The 18,253-nt window shown below is 38.8% G+C and overlaps 1 protein-coding gene across 2 annotated transcripts in view; it reads left to right on the top strand.

Moving 5' to 3' along the window:
• The window catches only part of BMS1 (BMS1, ribosome biogenesis factor), a 56,315-nt gene extending 38,478 nt beyond the window's left edge, over positions 1–17,837 (top strand). For both annotated transcript variants that reach the window (XM_012809458.2, XM_023517178.1), the window contains 8 exons: positions 2,043–2,231; positions 2,318–2,498; positions 2,702–2,760; positions 3,510–3,632; positions 4,555–4,702; positions 5,048–5,223; positions 16,670–16,831; positions 17,315–17,837. In XM_012809458.2, coding sequence (XP_012664912.1) covers positions 2,043–2,231; positions 2,318–2,498; positions 2,702–2,760; positions 3,510–3,632; positions 4,555–4,702; positions 5,048–5,223; positions 16,670–16,831; positions 17,315–17,545 — 1,269 coding nt within the window. In that variant the 3' untranslated portion in view covers positions 17,546–17,837. The remainder of the gene's footprint in view (positions 1–2,042; positions 2,232–2,317; positions 2,499–2,701; positions 2,761–3,509; positions 3,633–4,554; positions 4,703–5,047; positions 5,224–16,669; positions 16,832–17,314) is intronic.
• Positions 17,838–18,253: the final 416 nt, after the last annotated feature.

Consider the following 18,253-nt stretch of genomic DNA (forward strand, 5'->3'; position numbering starts at 1 on the left):
TATATATATGTAAATGATTTGTGAAAATGTGGTTGAAAGATTTTGCTCAACCTAGGCCTTCACCTAGTCAAAGACATAGCTCCTGATTAGCCATTAACTTAGTGGTTATAAGTCTATGTTGACCTTTGACAGACATAACTAAGAAATGTAAAACTAGTTCTGAAGTCTTCACTTCAGCCCATTTACCTAGAACCTTGTGGGCCACTGTAAAAGACTCTTAAGTTTTTATTCAATGAAAGGGAGGCCTTAGACAGTTTTAAGCAGAAGAGAGATATTCATGATTGGCTTCTCTTTGAAAAGATTTTTCTGGAAAGAGTTCATAAACCAGGAAGGGGCAGTGGAGGTGAGACAGAAAGTCATATCTGGATATACTTTATTTGAAAGATAGATCAGTAGGATTTCCTGGTGGAGTGAATGTGGGGTATGTGAGAAGATGACACATAAAAGTTACTGGAAGGTTGCCTTGTTATAAGTTAGGTAGGAAAGCCTCTGTGGTGCTTGGTGCAGCTGTGTCTAGGAAGATGATTTTTTAGGGGTCTGGTAGGTTTGAGGTATGTGCAGACAAGAGTGTCAAGTCTGGAGAGAAAGGTCTGGCCAGGGACTTAGATGTACGGTCCTCAGCATATAGATACTATGTAAAGTCACGAGATAGCCTGGGGAGTGAGTGCAGAGATGGGATAGGTGGAACAGGACTGGCATGGGCAATAGGAGGGAGCAACAACAGTTGAGCCTGAACAGCGCCCAGGAGGGAGAAGACATTTCTGAGAATGCTAGGCACGCTGAAAACCAGCCAGCACATTTTTAGTTCTGTGGAGACAGAACTGACCACTGGAGTGGGAAGGTGGAGGCTTTTAGTGCCCATGGCAAACATTTTCATGGAGTAGTAGGTGAAAGTCTAAGTTTTACGGATTTAAGAGAATAGGAGCAGAGGGACTTAGAGACTGTGAGTTTAGAAAACTTTTGTGGGGTTTTGCTGCAGAGGGAAGCAGTGAAATGTGGCAATAGTTGATAGAAGAACTGGAGGCAAAAGAATGTTTTAAGATGAGAAGTAACAGATGGGAGATCTGTTGTAATAAAGTCCAGAAAGAGGGGGTCGTAATCTAGTGTGCAGCTTTAGTTTGGCATTAAGTAATGGCCTGGATAAATAATCTGTGCCAGAGCTGCCAGATAGAACTTTCTGCCATCCGGGACATGCACATCTGTGCTGTCCAATATCATAGCCGCTGGTCGCATGTTGATGTTGACCCACCTATGTGGCTAATGTGATTGAGTAACTGAATTTTAAGTATTGTTTCATTTTAATTTAAGTAGCCACACGTAGCTGCCTTATTTAGAGTGCAGTCTGGATGTGGATGTAAACCCTAGTATAGGATTGACAATGGAAGTTCTTTAGGTTTTCAAGTGAATTAGGAAATAGTCATCAGCTGAGGGTGAGGATGAGGGAGCAGGTGTTGGAGAAATAATTGGAGAAAAAGAAAAGAAGGCATGGGCTCGGCGCCTATAGCTCAACTGGCTAAGGCGCCAGCCACGTACACCTAAGGTGGTGGGTTCGAATCCCCAGCCCGGACCCGCCAAACAACAATGATGGCTGCAACCAAAAAATAGCCGGGCGTTGTGGCGGGCGCCTGTGGTCCCAGCTACTTGGGAGGCGGAGGCAGGAGACTCGCTGGAGCCCGGGAGTTGGAGGTTGCTGTGAGCTGTAACGCCACGGCACTCTACCCAGGGGGACAGCTTGAGGCTCTGTCTCAAAAAAAAAAAAAAAAGAAAAGAAGGCATGGACTGGGGAAGTTTTGAGCGTTTGGGTGTTTAGGGCTCCTTTTAGAACTGTTTACATTTGCTTTACCTTAGAGCAACAGAGGAGAAAACAGTTGGGACATATTCTGAACAAACTGTAGTGGTAAAATTTATATTATATTTAATAAGCTAAGGCCAAATAATTGTGTCCAAGATTTCTTTATTTAGGAAGTGCTCATTTTTAATATTAATCTATGTTTATTAAGGATAACAACGTTATAGATTTTTCTCCCGCTTCTTATATACAGCTTAATCGAGCAGAATTTGAAGATCAAGATGATGAAGCCAGAGTTCAATATGAGGGTTTTCGACCTGGAATGTACATCCGAATTGAGATTGAAAATGTTCCCTGTGAACTTGTGCTCAACTTTGACCCCCATTACCCAATTATTCTGGGTGGTCTGGGCAACAGTGAGGGCAATGTCGGATATGTGCAGGTAGGTGCCCTGTGCTGCATGCTTGGCAGGAAAAAGTCTTTGTGCCCTCCACCAGGCATCTTACTTAACTCTTGTTCTTCCTTCAGATGCGTCTGAAGAAACATCGTTGGTATAAGAAAATCCTTAAGTCTCGAGATCCAATCATTTTTTCTGTAGGGTGGAGGAGGTTTCAGACCATTCCACTCTATTATATTGAAGACCACAATGGAAGACAGAGGCTTCTAAAATACACTCCACAGCACATGCATTGTGGAGCAACCTTTTGGGGTAAAATGTGATTAGAGTAACTTGCTTGTAGGTTAATGTAAACCTTTAGGCTATATCATTATAGCTTTGCTCTTTTCCTTTTGTGAAATCCCAAGTCGTAAGATTTTTCTTTCTTTGGTGGTGGGGGGATGGAGTAGACATCTGTAAGACAGAATCCAGAATTTGTGGTTTACTGTATTTCTTTTTTTCTGGTTTTCTTTAAGGTCCTATCACTCCACAGGGAACTGGATTCTTGGCAATACAGTCTGTCAGTGGTGTAATGGTAAGTGCCTTGGATGATTTATCTTATAGATTATGTTTGAGAAATATATCGCAAATATGTAGTATTATGTATATGAAACTTTAAGTTGAAAATTACTCATTTTTAATGTGTAATAGGAAGTTTCTCTTTGCTTTTAATCTTCCTATATCCTTTTTAGTAGCATATGGGAATAGATATGGGGAAGTAGAATTATAATGATACTGATGATATTTTATTATTTGTGTATTTTTTGAACTATTTAGCTGAGAAAGTACTTATGCAGTGTTCAGCATGTGCTAAGCATTAAACTTGGTTCTGAGGAGACATCATAGACTAGCTAGACATGACACTGCCCTCCTCATCATGCTGGCTTAGCAAAGTATGTTCACTCTATCTTCATTTGAACAGTCAGAGCAAGTTTTATTGGCCCCATTTAACAGAGGAGAAAAAATAAAGGGCAGATGGAATCTGCCCTGGAGGGCCAAAATTTAATTTCTTAAACATTGCATTTGTATTTTTTTCCCATTTCATGCCAGAAAGATTGTGAAATTATGTTCTTAGGACATCATTCTCAGGAAAGTACTCAAATCATCATCATTAGATTACTTTTGTTAAAATACTGTGTTACATACATATTCAGATGTTTTCCCTTGTTCATTCTTAGCTGATTGTAAGTGAAGTATACCTTGGTAATTTATTGCATCACAGAGAGTTGTAGTTTTTGACTTACTAATATTATTCTTACATTCAAATTTTTGGGTTCCTATTAGCCTGATTTCCGGATAGCTGCCACAGGAGTTGTCCTTGATCTGGATAAGTCCATAAAAATTGTGAAGAAATTAAAGCTAACTGGTTTTCCATATAAAATTTTCAAGAACACTTCATTTATTAAGGTCTGTACATCTATATATTCACATATTTATGAATGTATATAGTGTTAGAGGAGGAATGAAATACTTCTAAATTATGGGTCTCCTGTTTTTAGAAAAAATATTCGAGGTCTTTTACAAACTAGATCGTTAATATTTTTTCATTTACTTTTTTATATTGGCTTCTGTGTTACAGAATGTGCTCACAAATCTTAAGGTGAAGTAAAATAGTGATATTTAATAATTTAGAGTATTATTCTTCCATGTGAAACAGCCACAGAACAGAATATATAATTTTATCCATTGAGTTTTATTCCCTTTCTTTTTGGTTTGCATTAACAAAGGGGGAAAATCATGTTTGTCTAGCCATTCAGTAGACAAATAGACAAAGCAATTTTCAGAAAACTTGGCAAGAGTATAGAGAAATGGACACACTATTTTGCAATATTTTGGGAGGTTAGTTTGAGTAGCTTTATTGCAAATTTCTTTAGAGGTAGGTGTCACTGGGTAGCTAGAAGATCATAAAATATTCTTACAATATAAGGTAATAATACCACCAGTGTTTGTCTTCCTCTTTTTTAGTTTATAGTGCATGCACCTAAGTAATTTGATTTGAGCTATAGTTCAGCCTTTGAGATGCCAGCAAATGCTGCCTGGCCAGTTCAAGCCAATAAATAACCTCTTTGACCTTCTGTCCTACAGAGATACAAGTGATGAGCATGCTAATGAGTCTGCAGTTGTCTCGATTAATGTTATTTTGGGGAAAGTAAAATAGACTTTTATTCTTTCTGAGGTAACAATCCCACTTTTAGGGGGCAAAATACATTATTTTATCACCTTTCAAGGAGCTATTTTTATTTTTTAACCAAGGATATATTTTTGTGAATGTGGAAGTAAAGTAGGTAAAGCTATGATTTTGTGTATTTTTGTTTTCATATGCCTGTAGGGAATGTTTAATTCTGCCTTGGAAGTAGCCAAATTTGAAGGTGCTATGATTCGAACTGTCAGTGGAATAAGGGGACAGATCAAGAAAGCACTTCGGGCTCCAGAAGGAGCTTTCCGGGCCACCTTTGAGGATAAATTGCTGATGAGTGGTAAGTATTTTTTGTTGTGTGTTCAAGACACTATTCATTATTGCTTTCTAGCCAGAGTTGATTAGAGGATTTTAGGTCTTTAGAAAGTTGAAGTCAGTGCTAACTCTTCGCAGGTGGAGCATCTGTGAATGAGCATTGTACCCATTCACATTGTGTCTGTAGCCCCTTTGTTCACACAGAGTAAAGTGTTGTGATAAAGGAATAGTTTACTTAGTGAAGTCCTTCTCCAAATATTGTAAAACCAGGTAGAAAAGTTTGGGGTTAATGTTTTGAGGTTTTTTTTCATGGTGAGATGGATGTTAATCTTCTTTTGAAAATGTCAACATAGAATTCTTCTCTTTCCAGATATTGTCTTCATGCGAACTTGGTATCCTGTCTCCATTCCAGCTTTCTATAATCCAGTCACATCTTTGTTGAAACCAGTGGGTGAGAAAGACACCTGGTCAGGGATGCAAACAACAGGTCAACTCAGGCTTGCCCGTGGTATCAAACTAAAGCCAAACAAGGATTCTCTGTATAAGGTACATGTTGTGTGTGCTTATTTATGGGGATGGCAGCATTTGCTCTTACAGATAGAGAATAGCACAGATACTTTTAAATTCACATCTTACATGTTTTGAATTTTAAAGTTTATAAAGTCTAACATTAAATTTGATTGAATAATTGTGCAGCACCTATGGCTCAGTGGGTAGGGCACCAGCCCCATATACCAAGGGTGGCAGGTTCGAATGCGGCCCCAGCTAAATTGTAACAAAAAAATAGCCAGGCACTATGTCAGGCATCTGTAGTCCCAGCTACTCAGGAGGCTGAAGCAAGAGAATTGTCTAAGCCCAGGAGTTGGAGGTTGCTGTGAGCTGTGATGCTATGACACTCTACAGAGGGCAAAAAGTGGGACTCTGTCTCTTAAAAAAAAAAAATTTAAATAATTGTATATTTATAAAATATTTTGGACAAGAACACAGGAAACTAGTAATAGTGGTTTTTTTTTTCCTGGATTGAAAAAGATAATTAAACTTAAATAAATTTTGTGAGCTGAGTGTGTTGGCTCATACCTATAATCCTAGCACATTGGGAAGCCAAGGCAGGAGGATCATTTGAGGTAAGGAGTTAGAGACCAGCCTGAGCAAAGAGATACACTGTCTCTACTAAAGATAGAAAAATTAGCTGGGTATGGTGGTGGGCTCCTAAAGTCCTAGCTACTTGGGAGGCTGAGGCAAAAGGATTGCTTAAGCCCAGGAGTTTGAGGTTGTTGTGAGCTAGGCTGACGCCATACCACCCTAACCTAGGCAACAGAGTGAGACTATCTCAAAAAAAAAAAAAAAAGGTATTTGAGATTTAACACATGATATAGAAAATATATGGGTAATAAAATGGTTACTATAGTAAAGCAAATTAACATATCTACCGTCTCACATAGTTACTTTTTGTGTGCCTGAGGAGCAGCTAAAATCTATGTACAAGAATTCCAAATACAATACATTTTATTAACTGTAGTCCTCATGTTGTATGTCAGATCTCTAGACTTGTTCATCCTACATATCTACTTTATATTTTTTGACCTTTATCTCTACACTCATTTTCTGTTGGTCATTTTTATGTCTTCTTTGGAGAAATCTGTTCAGGTCCTTTGTCCACTTTTTAATTGGGTTATTTGTGTTTCTGCTATTAGTTTGTAAGAATTCTTTGTAGAGTTTGGATTTTAACCCTTATCAGATAAGTGATTTGTACATTTGTTTTCTCATCCTTTTCATTTTGTTGGTTTGTTCATTTTGCTGTGCAAGAAGCTTTTTAGTTTGATATAGTCCACTAATTTATTTTTGCTTTTGTAGCCTGGATTTTTGTGCAGTATCCAAAAAATCCATTGCCAAAAGGCCAATATCAAAGGGCTTTTCCCCTGTGTTCTCTTCTAGGAGTTTTATGGTTTCAGGTCTTACTTAGGTCTTTCATCCATTTGGAGTTGATTTTTGTGTATGGAGTAAGATAAGGGCCCAATTTCATTCATTTTCGTGTGGAAATCCAGTTCCCCAGCACCATTTTTTTTTTTTTTTTTTTGAGACAGAGCCTCAAGCTATCCCTCTGGGTAGGGTGCCGTGGCATCACAGCTCACAACAACCTCCAATTCCTGGGCTCAAGCGAGTCTCCTGCCTCAGCCTCCCAAGTAGCTGGGACTACAGGCGCCCGCCACAACGCCTGGCCATTTTTTGGTTGCAGCCATCATTGTTGTTTGGCGGGCCCGGGCTGGGGATTCGAACCCGCCACCTTAGGTGTATGTGGCAGGCGCCTTAGCCACTTGAGCCACAGGTGCCGAGCCCCCACCACCATTTATTAAAGAGATTGTTTCCTCTTGGTTATCCTTGTCAAATATTAGTTGATATGAAAGTATGTTTGATTTGTAGACTTTCTGTTCTATTCCATTGGTCTATATTTCTGTTTTTATGCCAATACCAAACAGTTTTGATTATTATAGCTTTGTAATAATAATTTTAAGTCAAGAAGTGTGTTCCTCCAATTTTGTTTTTCTCCGTATTATGTTGGTTAGTTGGGGTTTTTGTTGTTCTATGTGAATTTTAGGATTATTTTTTCTATTTCTGTGAAGAATGCCATTTGACTTCTAATACGGATTGCTTTAAATTTGCCTGTATACTTTGGATAATATAGTCATTCTCATAATATTAGTTCTTTTAATCCACAAACATAGGATATTTTTCCATTTATCTGTGTATTTTTAAACTTATTTCATCAGTTTTTTATGGTTTTCAGTGTTCACATTTTTCACCTCCCTGGCTAAATTTGTCCCTAAATATTTTATTATTATGATGCTCTTGTAAATGGAACTGTTTTCTTGAGATTTCTTTTCCAGCTAGATCTAGTATTACTTGTACATAGAAATGCTACTGATTTTTATGTTGTTTTTTTTATCTTGCAACTACTAAATTCACTTGTTCTGACAGGGTTTTCTTGTGTAATCTTTGGATTTTCTTACATAGAAGATCATGTCATGAGCAAATAGAGATAATTTTACTTTCTTTTTTCTGATTTAGATGCCTTTCATTCTTTTTTCTTGTCTAATTGCTTCTTGCTAGTACTTCTGGTGCCATGGTGAATAAAAATGAAGAGAGTGGGCATCCCTGTCTTGCATTCAGTCTTAGTAGAAAAGCTTTTAGTTGTTTTCCATTGATGGAAAACTATATTAGCAGTGGATTTTTCATAAATGGCCTTTATTGTATTAAGGAACTTTCCTTCTTTTTTTTTTTTTATTAAATGATAGCTGTGTACATTAATGGAATCATGGGGTACAGTGGGAACTTTCCTTCTATTCTTACTCTATTAAGAGGTTTTAAGAAAGGATGCAGAACTTTGCCAAATGCATTTTCTGTATCAATTGAGATAATCATTGGTTTTTATCTTTCTTTGTTGTTGTTGTTGTTGCAGTCTTTGGATGGTGCCGGGTTTGAACCCAACACCTCTCGTATATCGGGCCATCACCCTACTCCTTGAGCCACAGGCACTGCCCTGGTTTTTATCTTTCATTCTGTTAATATGATGGTGATTTTGTGTTGATTGATTTATATATGTTTAAGAATTTTTTGTGCTAGGGATAAATTCCATTTGATCATGATGTAATCTTTTTGATGTGTTGTTGAATTCTATTTGCTAATTTATTACCGAGGATTTTTTGTATCAATTTTTGATTTATCAGAGATATTGGCCTGTAGTCTTTTTTTTTTTTTTTTCTTTTCCTTGTGGTTTCTTTGCCTGGCTTAGGTATTAAGGTGATGCTTATTTCTTCTAGCTCTGTTTTTTGGAAGAGTTTAAGAAGTATTGGTAATAATTCTTTTTGGAATGTTTGATAGAATTCAGTCATGAAGTCACGTGATCTTGGGTTTTTCTTAGTTTGAAGGTCTTTATCTTGGTAGGTGATACTTTTTCTAGAAAACTTTCCCTTTCTTTTAGGTTATCCAGTTTGTTGGTATATAATTAATTGTTTATATGTATGTAATCCCTCGTGATCCTTTTTATTTCTTAGGCATCTGTTGTAATGTCTCCACTTTCATTTCTGATTTTATTTCTTTGAGTCTTCTTTCTTTTTTTCTTAGTTTATTTCTATAGGTCTGCCAACTTTGTTTATTTTTTTCCCTCCCGCTTCCCATGGTGTTTTTCTTCTCTATTTGATTTATTTCTGCTCTGACTTTATTAATTCTGCCAACATTGAATTTAGTTTGTTCTTTTTCTAGCTTCTTGAAATGTAATGCTAGGCTCTTTATTTAGAACCTATCTTTCTTCATACTATAAACTTTCCTTTTGGAACTGCTTTTATTTTATCCTATAGGGTCTTTTTGTTTGTTTGTTTGTTTGTTTGTTTATTGTTGGGGATTCATTGATGGTATGAGAAACCAGATTACATTGATTGCATTTGTTAGGCAAAGTCCCTCTTATAATTGTGTCTTGCCCACAAAAGGTGTATCACACATGGAGACCCCATCCTCCTCCCTTCTTCCCTCTCTCTAATCCATGGGTTTTGATGTGTTATATTTCTATTGTTGTTTGTCTGAGATTTTTTTTTTTTTTTTTGAGACAGAGTCTCAAGCTGTCGCCCTGGGTAGAGTGCTGTGGCATGACAGCTCACAGCAACCTCCAACTCTTGGGCATAAGCAATTCCCTTGCCTCAGCCTCCCACATAGCTGGGATTACAGGTGCCCACCACGATGCCCAGCTATTTTTTGGCTGTAGTTGTCATTGTTTTTTTGGGGTTTTTTTTTTGGCTGAGGCTGGGTTTGAACCTGCCACCTCCAGTATATGGGGCCAGTGCTTGCTCCAGTGTATATGACTGGCACCTTAGCCACTTAGGTACAGGTGCTGAGCCTGTCTGAGATATTTTTAATTTCTCTTTTGAGTTCTTCTTTGGTCATTGGTTGTTCAGGAGCATGTTGTTTAATTTCTACATATTTGTAAATTTTCCAAGATTTCTCCTATTACTGATTTTTCATTTTATAGTACTGTGGTTGGAAATAATACTAGATATCACTTAAGTCTTCTTAATTTTGTTTAGACTTGTTTTATGGCCGAACATGTACTCTGTCTGGGGGAATGTTCCATGTGTGCTAGAAAATAATGTATATTTTGCCACTGTTGGTTGTAAATTTTTATATAAGTCTGTAGGAACATTTGGTTTGAAGTGCAGATCAACCCTAGTATTTCCTTATTAATTTTCTATGTGGTTGATCTATCCATTATTGGAAGTGAGATATTAAAGTTTCCTACTATTGTGTTGCTTTATATTTATTCTTTCGAGTTCATTTCAGTGTTTCAATGTTGGGTACGCATGTATTTGCAATTGTTACATCATCCTGATAAATTGAACCTTTATCGTTAAATAATGACTTTTTTTTTTCCTTTTGTCACAGTTTTTGACTTGAAGGCTATTTTCTCTAAATAGTTTGCATGGAATATCATTTCTTATCACTTCACTTTTAGACTGTGTATGTTTCTAAAGCTAAAATGGGTCACTTGTTGGCAACATACAGTTGATTTTTTTATTCACTTAGCCACTCTGTGTCTTTTTATTGGAGAGTTTAATCCATTTACATTCAAGTAAGTCAGGTTATTATGGATATTACCTATAAACAGTAGGTAATGGACTTTTGCCATTTTATTAATTGTTTTCTGGTTTTTTATATATTCTTTGTTCTTCCTTTCTTGTTGTATACTTTTGGGATTTGGTGATTTTCTGTATCTGCTGTAGTTTTTTGCCTTGAGGTTACTCTCTATATAAAACATTCTATGGTTATAATAGACTATTTTAAGCTAATAACAGTTTAACTGTGATCACATACAAATACTGTAGATTTTTACCCTCCCCTCACAATTTATATATAATCTTATTTTTTTGGAGACAGAGTCTCACTTTGTCACCTTTGGTAGAGCGCTGTGGCATCATAGCTCATAGCAACCTCAAACTCTTGGGCTCAAGCAGTTCTCTTGCCTTAGCTTCCCGAGTAGCTGGGACTATGGCACCACCACAACTCTTTAGAGACGGGCTCTGGCTCTTGCTCAGGCTGGTCTCGAACCAGTGAGCTAAGGCAATCCACCTGCCTCGGCCTTCCAGAGTGCTAGGATTACTGGCGTGAGCCACCATGCTTGGCCTTACCACTTATATTTTTGTTGTCATAATTTATATTATGTTATATTCCTTAACAACTTATTAAACCTATAGTTATATTTGACCATTTTGACTTTTAACTGTCATACTAGAGATTTGAAAGATTTACAAACCACCATCACAGAGATAAGAATATTCTAAATTGGACTATGAATTTATCTCTATTAGTGTGTTTTATGCTTCTGTGTGTTTTTATGATAGTAATCATCATCCTTTCATTTCCACTTAAAGGACTTTGTTAAGCATTTCTTGTAAGGTAGATGTAGTGTTGATAAATTCTCTCAACTTTTACTTTTCTAGAAAAGACTATTTTTCCTTTGTTTCTGAAGCTAGCTTCGCTGGGTATAATATTCTTGGCTGGCAGAGTTTTGGTTTTTCCTTTCAACACTTTGAATATATTATCCCATTCTCTTCTAGCCTGTAAGGTTTCTGCTTAGACATCTCTGACAGTCCAATAGGGGATACCCTTGTATGTGACTAGACACTTTTCTCTTGCTGCTTTTACCCTTGTATGTGACTAGACACTTTTCTCTTGCTGCTTTTAAAATTATCTCTTTGTATTTGACTTTTAACATTTTGATTATAATGTACCTCAATGAGAACCTATTTGGTTTCAGTCTATTTGGGGATTTTTGAGCTTCACAGGCATGGATGTCCATATCTCTCCTAAGTCTTGGGAAGTTTTCAGCAATTATTTTGTTAGGATAGAGGGATATGGCAGTATACCCGGCTCTATGAGGCCAGGTGCATCAGTAAATACCCACAAATGGCAGGGTACAGCTGTGGCTTGGGCTCTGGGGAGTAAGATGCAGAACAGAAACCATTTTATTCCTTGAGGAGGCAGGGTACCCTGGCAGCTCAGATTGTAGAGTCCATCTAGTTAGTTCCAGGGAAGCAGGTATTACAGTTATTTGTCTTGGATGGTAAGGTGCCCCCACTCAGCCAATGCTTAGTTTTCCTAGAATTCAGGATGCCACATTGGTTAAGCCAAGGCACCTGTTCTTCATGAAAGGTGGGCACTGCTTCAGCTATGGTGCCCGGGAATGTGACTGCTCTCGGCAGCTAAGGGACAGGGCACAGCAGCTTGGTCCCTGGGGAAGAGTGTATGCTATGGTTTGGATGTAGTTTGTTTCTACCAAAATTCATGTTGAAATTTGATTCTCAATGTGGTGGTGCTGGGAGGTAGGGCCTAGTGGGAAGTGTTTAAGTGATGGGACAGATCCTTCATGAATAGATTATGCCATCTTATAGGAATGAATTAGGTAGCAGAGAGTGCAGTCTTATAAATGTGAGTTCAGCTTCCTAGACTCTCTCTTTCTTCCTCTCTTTGCCATGTAATCTTTTCTCATGCATCTGTTTCCCCTTTCACTTTCTGCACTGAGTTGAAACAGTGTGAGAGCCTCACAGATGAGCTAGCTGCTTGATCTTGGACTTTCTAGTCACCAGAATCATGAGCCAGATAAATATCGTTTTAAACTAAGTTACCCAGTCTCAAGTATTGTTTCATAGTAACACTAAATGGACCAAGATGGTGTTTTAGCAGCTCAGAGGTGATGGGCCACCAGGTGGGGGTGGCATGGGGTGAGAAAGCCTCAGGGATAGAAGGGTGAAGTGGCTATACACCCTTGCAGTGGGACATATTCCAGCAGTGATTCCAGTTCCAAGATGGCACAATGCACTGCAGGATGGGCTGTGAGTATTTCTTCTCTGAGGGGAGCAGGCTGGACTGCAGGCAGCTCTCTTAGCGAGGCTTAGTACCTGCAGCAGATGCTGCCAAATGTGACTCTCTTTCATCCTCTCTTTGCATGCATCTGCTTCCCCTTCCATTTTCTGCAATGAGCTGAAACAACATGAGAGCCTGAAACAACATGAGAGCTGCCCAATCTTGGACTTTCCAGTCACCAGAATCATGAACCAGATGAAAGTCTTAAGTTTTCCCTATAGAGCAGTGGTTCTCAACCTGTGGGTCGTGACCCATTTGTAACAATGAAAATACATCACAGCATTAGGAAGGTTGAGAACCACTGCTATAGAGAGCAGTCGCCCTGGTTCAAACTGATCCTGACTGGGGGATAGGGGTGTGTTGTTTCCTTCCTTTATTTATGTGGCCATCCTTGTTTCTGTGTTTCACTGGATTTTTGCCACTCTTATGCTCTGACACTCCCCTTTAGTTATTTTCATCAAGATATAGTTGATTGGTTATTCCTTTGGCTGGCCCTGTGGTGGTAGGATAAGCATAAGGGGCTTCTGGTTGGCATCTTGCTGACATCACTCCCTCTTAAACTTTTCATTGTATACTCTTTGGAATGTATGCTCTTTTGAACTTTTTGCCCCCCACCATATACATGTATCTTTAAAATATTAATGTGCTAATTTTTATTGAAGCAATATAAGTTTTTATTAAATTTTTAATGCTTTAATAAACTTTTTATTGAAAAGTTAACATACATACAGAAAAATACCCAAATCATAAGTGTACACCTCAGTAAAAATAGCACACTAAAGACTCCATGGTCTAGACAAAGCAATAGAATTATCAGCACACCAGAAACCTCCTTCTAGTCTCTATTCCTTTCCTCCTTAAAGATAGAACCACTGCTATATACCACTGTCCCTATTCCTTTCCTCCTTAAAGATAGCCATTGTACAAGTCAAGAACTCCTGACTTGTATATTAATTCTGCTTGATTTTTAGTTTTCTAAAATTTAGTACATGCTATTTTTCTTGGCTTCTTTGATTCAACATTATAGGACTCAGCCATATTCTTGTATTTGGCAGACATTCATTTATTATTATTGTCAAGTTCTGTTATGTGACAATGTCATAGTTCATGATGAATAAAATAGCCTCCAGTTTTTGGCCATTATAATCCTTGCCTAAACACTAAGGTCCTAGGTGTGTGAGCTTTTGTGTGCAGGTACACACTCTTCTATTGGAGGGTTCCAATAGAAGGGTGAGTTTTGGGCTCTGGGGTGCATGCATGTATAACCACCTTCATTGCTTAAGGCCTATAGCATTTTTTTTTCTTTTCTTTTTTTTGAGACAGAGTCTCACTTTGTCACCCTTGGTAGAATGCCATGGCAAACAAAGTTTTTCTTTGTTTCAAAGACAAAGTCTTGCTCTGTCCTAGGCTGGACCACAGTGGCATCATCATAGCTAACTACAGCTTTGAACTCTTAGGCTCAAGGGATGTTCCTGCCCCAGCCTCCTGAGTAGCTGGCATTACAGGCATGCACCACCACAACCAACTAATTTTTTTTTTTGTAGCAGGATATTCTACAAAGGCTGGTCTTGAGTTCTCAACCTCAAGCAATCCTCCTGCCTCGGCAAAGTATTGGGATTACGCGTACAGCCACCACACTGGATTCCCAAACTTTTTTTTTTTCCTTCCTGACTTGCTATTTCTTATACAAAGGAATGTTTTTTTGTTGTTGTTGTTTTTTTGTGGTTTTTGGTCGGGGCTAGGTTTGAACCCGCCACCTCTGGCATATGGGGCCGGCGCCCTACTCCTTTGAACCACAGGCACCACCCCCAAACTTTTTTTGTTTTGGCAGTTTTTGGCCAGGGCTGGGTTTGAACCTGCCACATCCAGCATATGGAGCCAGCGCCTTACTCCTTTGAGCCACAGGCGCTGCCCCCAAACTTTTTTTTTGAGACAGAGTCTCATTATGTCGCCCTTGTCATAGTTCACAGCAACCTCCTAGGCTTAAGCGATTCTCTTGCCTAAGCCTCTCGAGTAGTGGAACTACAGGCACCCACCACAACACCTGGCTATTTTTAGAGACAAGGTCTCACTCTGGCTGGTCTTGAACGGGTGAGCTCAGGCAATCCACTCCCATCGGCCTTCCAAGTACTGGGATTATAGGCTGAGCCACCAGGACTGGCCCTGGTCTGTAGCGTTTTGCAGTCTTAGCAGCTTAGCTTCTGTCAGCAGCTTCTTATCCTTCCACATCCGTGCCAGTAGTTGGCCTATCAGTATTGTTTTCTTTGAAATTTTCATGTCTGCCCAGATTCCCATTTTCATTTAGATTTTGGTCTCAGAATTTTAATTGTTTTTCTTCATAATTTAAAAATGCATTTGGAAAGATTTGTTTTAATCTAGGATATTCAGTTGTTTTATAATAAGATGGTAGTTTGAGGTTTCAGTTTGCTCTTCTGCTAGAAATAGAGGTCTCCCAAGCATTATTCTTTCTGAAAAATAGTTAATAAAATTTTAGATCAACCTAAATAAATAAATTTTTATTAAAATATACTTCAAGATGTGCTACCCATTACGCACCTAAGTGTGGTGCTTAAACTTTTCTGAGGAGATTTCTCTGAATTCCTTAAAGCAATTTGGGTTTCTAACTAGAGAATTTTGAAAATTATTGTGGATGATGTCTTTAATAATAAAGACATAAGAGAAATATTCTCTATATAAGTAGTGCTGAGTGGGGTAAAGGCCCAGGGCAAAACTTGCAACTATTAATATTATTTCTGAGGCAATTAGGAATTTTGGTCATCATATTTAATTTAAATAGAACTTAAAAGTTCAGTGCAACATCTTTTGCCTTCATCTGTTATTTGAATTTCACTTTTTTCAGCCAGCTTTCCATCAGAAACAGAATAAAATTAAACTTCTTAATTAGAATCAGGTTTGGGGACCCTCTGGCTGTTGATTAGAGGAAGAACTCTGTCCTTAAATCCAGAGAGTTTGGTAGTCAAGATGAAGAGCTAGATTATTTTTGTTAGGCTTGAAAACAACCACTTCAGTGCCCTAGAGATATGTACCCCTGATGTTTTAGTAAAAGAAAGTTTGGGAGGCTCAGCACCCATAGCTCAGTTAAGGCACTGGCTACATACCCCGAGGCTGGCATGTTCAAACCTAGCCCAGGCCTGCTAAGCAACAATGACAACTGCAACAAAAAATAGCCAGGTGTTGTGGCAGGTGCCTGTAGTCCAGCTACTTGGGAGGCTGAGGCAAGAGAATTACTTAAGCCCAAGAGTTTGAGGTTGCTGTGAGCTATGACACCATAGCACTCTAACCGAGGGCGACATAATGAGACTCTGTCTCAAAAAAAAAAAAAGTTTGGGAGTCCAGTGTGGTGGCTTATACATGTAATCCCAATACTTTGCCAAGGCAGGAGGATTGCTTGAGGTCAGGAGCTCAAGACCTGCCTGAGCAAGAGTGAGACCCTGTTTCTACGAAAAGAAAAATTAGCTGGTGATGGTGCACACCTGTAATGCCAGCTACTCTGGATCGTGGCTGGGGCAGGAACATCCCTTGAGCCCAAGAGTTCGAAGCTGTAGTTAGCTATGATGATGCCACTGTGGTCCAGCCTAGGACAGAGCAAGACTTTGTCTTTGAAACAAAGGTGGTGTACACCTTTAATGCCATCTACTCAGGAGGCTGGGGCAGGAACATCCCTTGAGCCTAAGAGTTCAAACCTGCAGTGAGCTATGATGATGCCACTCTGGTCCAGCCTGGGACAGAGAAGGACTTTGTCTTTGAAACACACAAAAACTTTGGATCTTTATATCTGCTCTCTTGAAACCCCATAGTTCCATGCTGAAGAAATGGGCACAGTTGATTTTTTGAAAGAGGTACATATATATAATCTGTTTCTCTGTTTGCCTAGAGTTGTGAGTGTTCACGGAGGTGATCTACGTTTTATGTATGATTGAGTCCTGGTTTCTGAGGGTCAACAACTAATTTTACCGATCTTGTGGAAAAGTCAGTCTGATGGGAAGATTTTATGCAGAAGTTTTAAATACATATAGATCATAATTTATATATGTAACAGCTTTTGTTTTCTTTTTCTTTTTAGCCAATCCTGAGGCAAAAGAAACATTTTAATTCATTGCACATTCCAAAAGCTTTGCAGAAGGCCTTGCCATTTAAGAACAAGCCCAAGAACCAAGCAAAGGCAGGCAAGGTGCCGAAGGACAGGCAGAGACCAGCCGTCATACGTGAGCCTCATGAAAGGAAGGTACTGTCGCCAGGTGGCTTACAGAATGTTGCATTTAGTTATGAAAATAGTGCTGTCAGAAGCATACTTGGCATTTCTACTGCATTCTCAGTTTTTATTAGGAAAGGGAAAGGGCCAGAGTTATCCAAGGCACTAGAATTGGACATTGGCAGAAGGGCCAGAGTCCTGTGCTTTTTAATGGGGGATAATAGGCCCACATATGGGGAACTACTTTGTTGTCATTAGCTGCACACAGTGTCCACAGAGTGATCAACAGAGGTGATTTTGTGGTAAAGGTAAAATGTGTGTGCTCATATATGTATCTCCATGCCTACTGTGATTTCCTAGTTAAGGATGAATTTTCAATAAATTAATATTTATGTGGATCATGAATTGCCTTTAGTTTTGATACCAACAGCTGAGGTATTAGCTGTTGAAACATAGAATGCAAGCATGCCACGACCGTGGGAATATTCTCATCACTCACTGGGTTTGTCTTGTCAGATCCTTGCACTGCTGGATGCTCTGAGTACAGTGCACAGCCAGAAGATGAAGAAGGCCAAGGAGCAGCGGCACCTGCACAATAAAGAGCACTTCAAAGTAAAGCAGAAGGAGGAAGAGGAGAAGCTGAAGCGACAGAAGGACCTCAGGAAGAAGCTCTTCCGAATTCAGGGTCAGAAGGAAAGGAGAAATCAGAAGTCCAGTCTGAAGGGGGCTGAGGAGCAACCAAAGTGAGCCGTCAGAATGGAATGGAGGACTATCTGTCCTCTGGCTCTGCAGAGCCAGACGCAGTTTCACATATCACAGTGCTTGTAAATAGCAGGTCAGGGGCCAGAGCCCCAGAGAGGTGGCTTTGTAAGATACATCACCCAGACTGTGCCTTCTAGAGGAAGAATAGAGGAGACAGCATTGGTAGGACGCATGTTCGTTCTTAGCTATGGTTATGTGGATTCTCTTACTCTCCTCTACCTATCTCAGTTTAATTATTTTGTGCTACAAAAATATCATTAAAATAGTTTCCTGTTCATTTTGGCTTAGTAGTTTTCATTAGGGATGTGAATGCCTGACAGTTCACTGTGGATAATTATTTGTTCTGCCACCTTCATACTGTCTTCCAGAAGGGAAAGAGATACTAGCCTGAGCCCTCAGCTTTAATGTAAAATTTTAGAGAAGGATGTATGGTGGTTTTCATTTTTTTGTCTAATGTATTCTTTGATAACTGATACTAATGCCCTAGTTGACATTTTATATCATATTTCTTGTGTTTCGCTTATTAGCACAATAGCTAGGTAACTGTAAATACTTTTTTAAAGCTTTAGACCAAGGGATTGCTATCTCAGATGCAGATACCAAGGAAATGAAGTAGATGTCTTCTATTCTCATAAATTATACCTGCCTAGCTATATTGCTTTTTTTAGTGAAACATTTTATTGATACTGTTAT

The sequence above is a fragment of the Otolemur garnettii genome, unplaced genomic scaffold, assembly GCF_000181295.1.
Source record: "Otolemur garnettii isolate 467f Iridium unplaced genomic scaffold, OtoGar3 scaffold00105, whole genome shotgun sequence".
Taxonomy (NCBI): domain Eukaryota; kingdom Metazoa; phylum Chordata; class Mammalia; order Primates; family Galagidae; genus Otolemur; species Otolemur garnettii.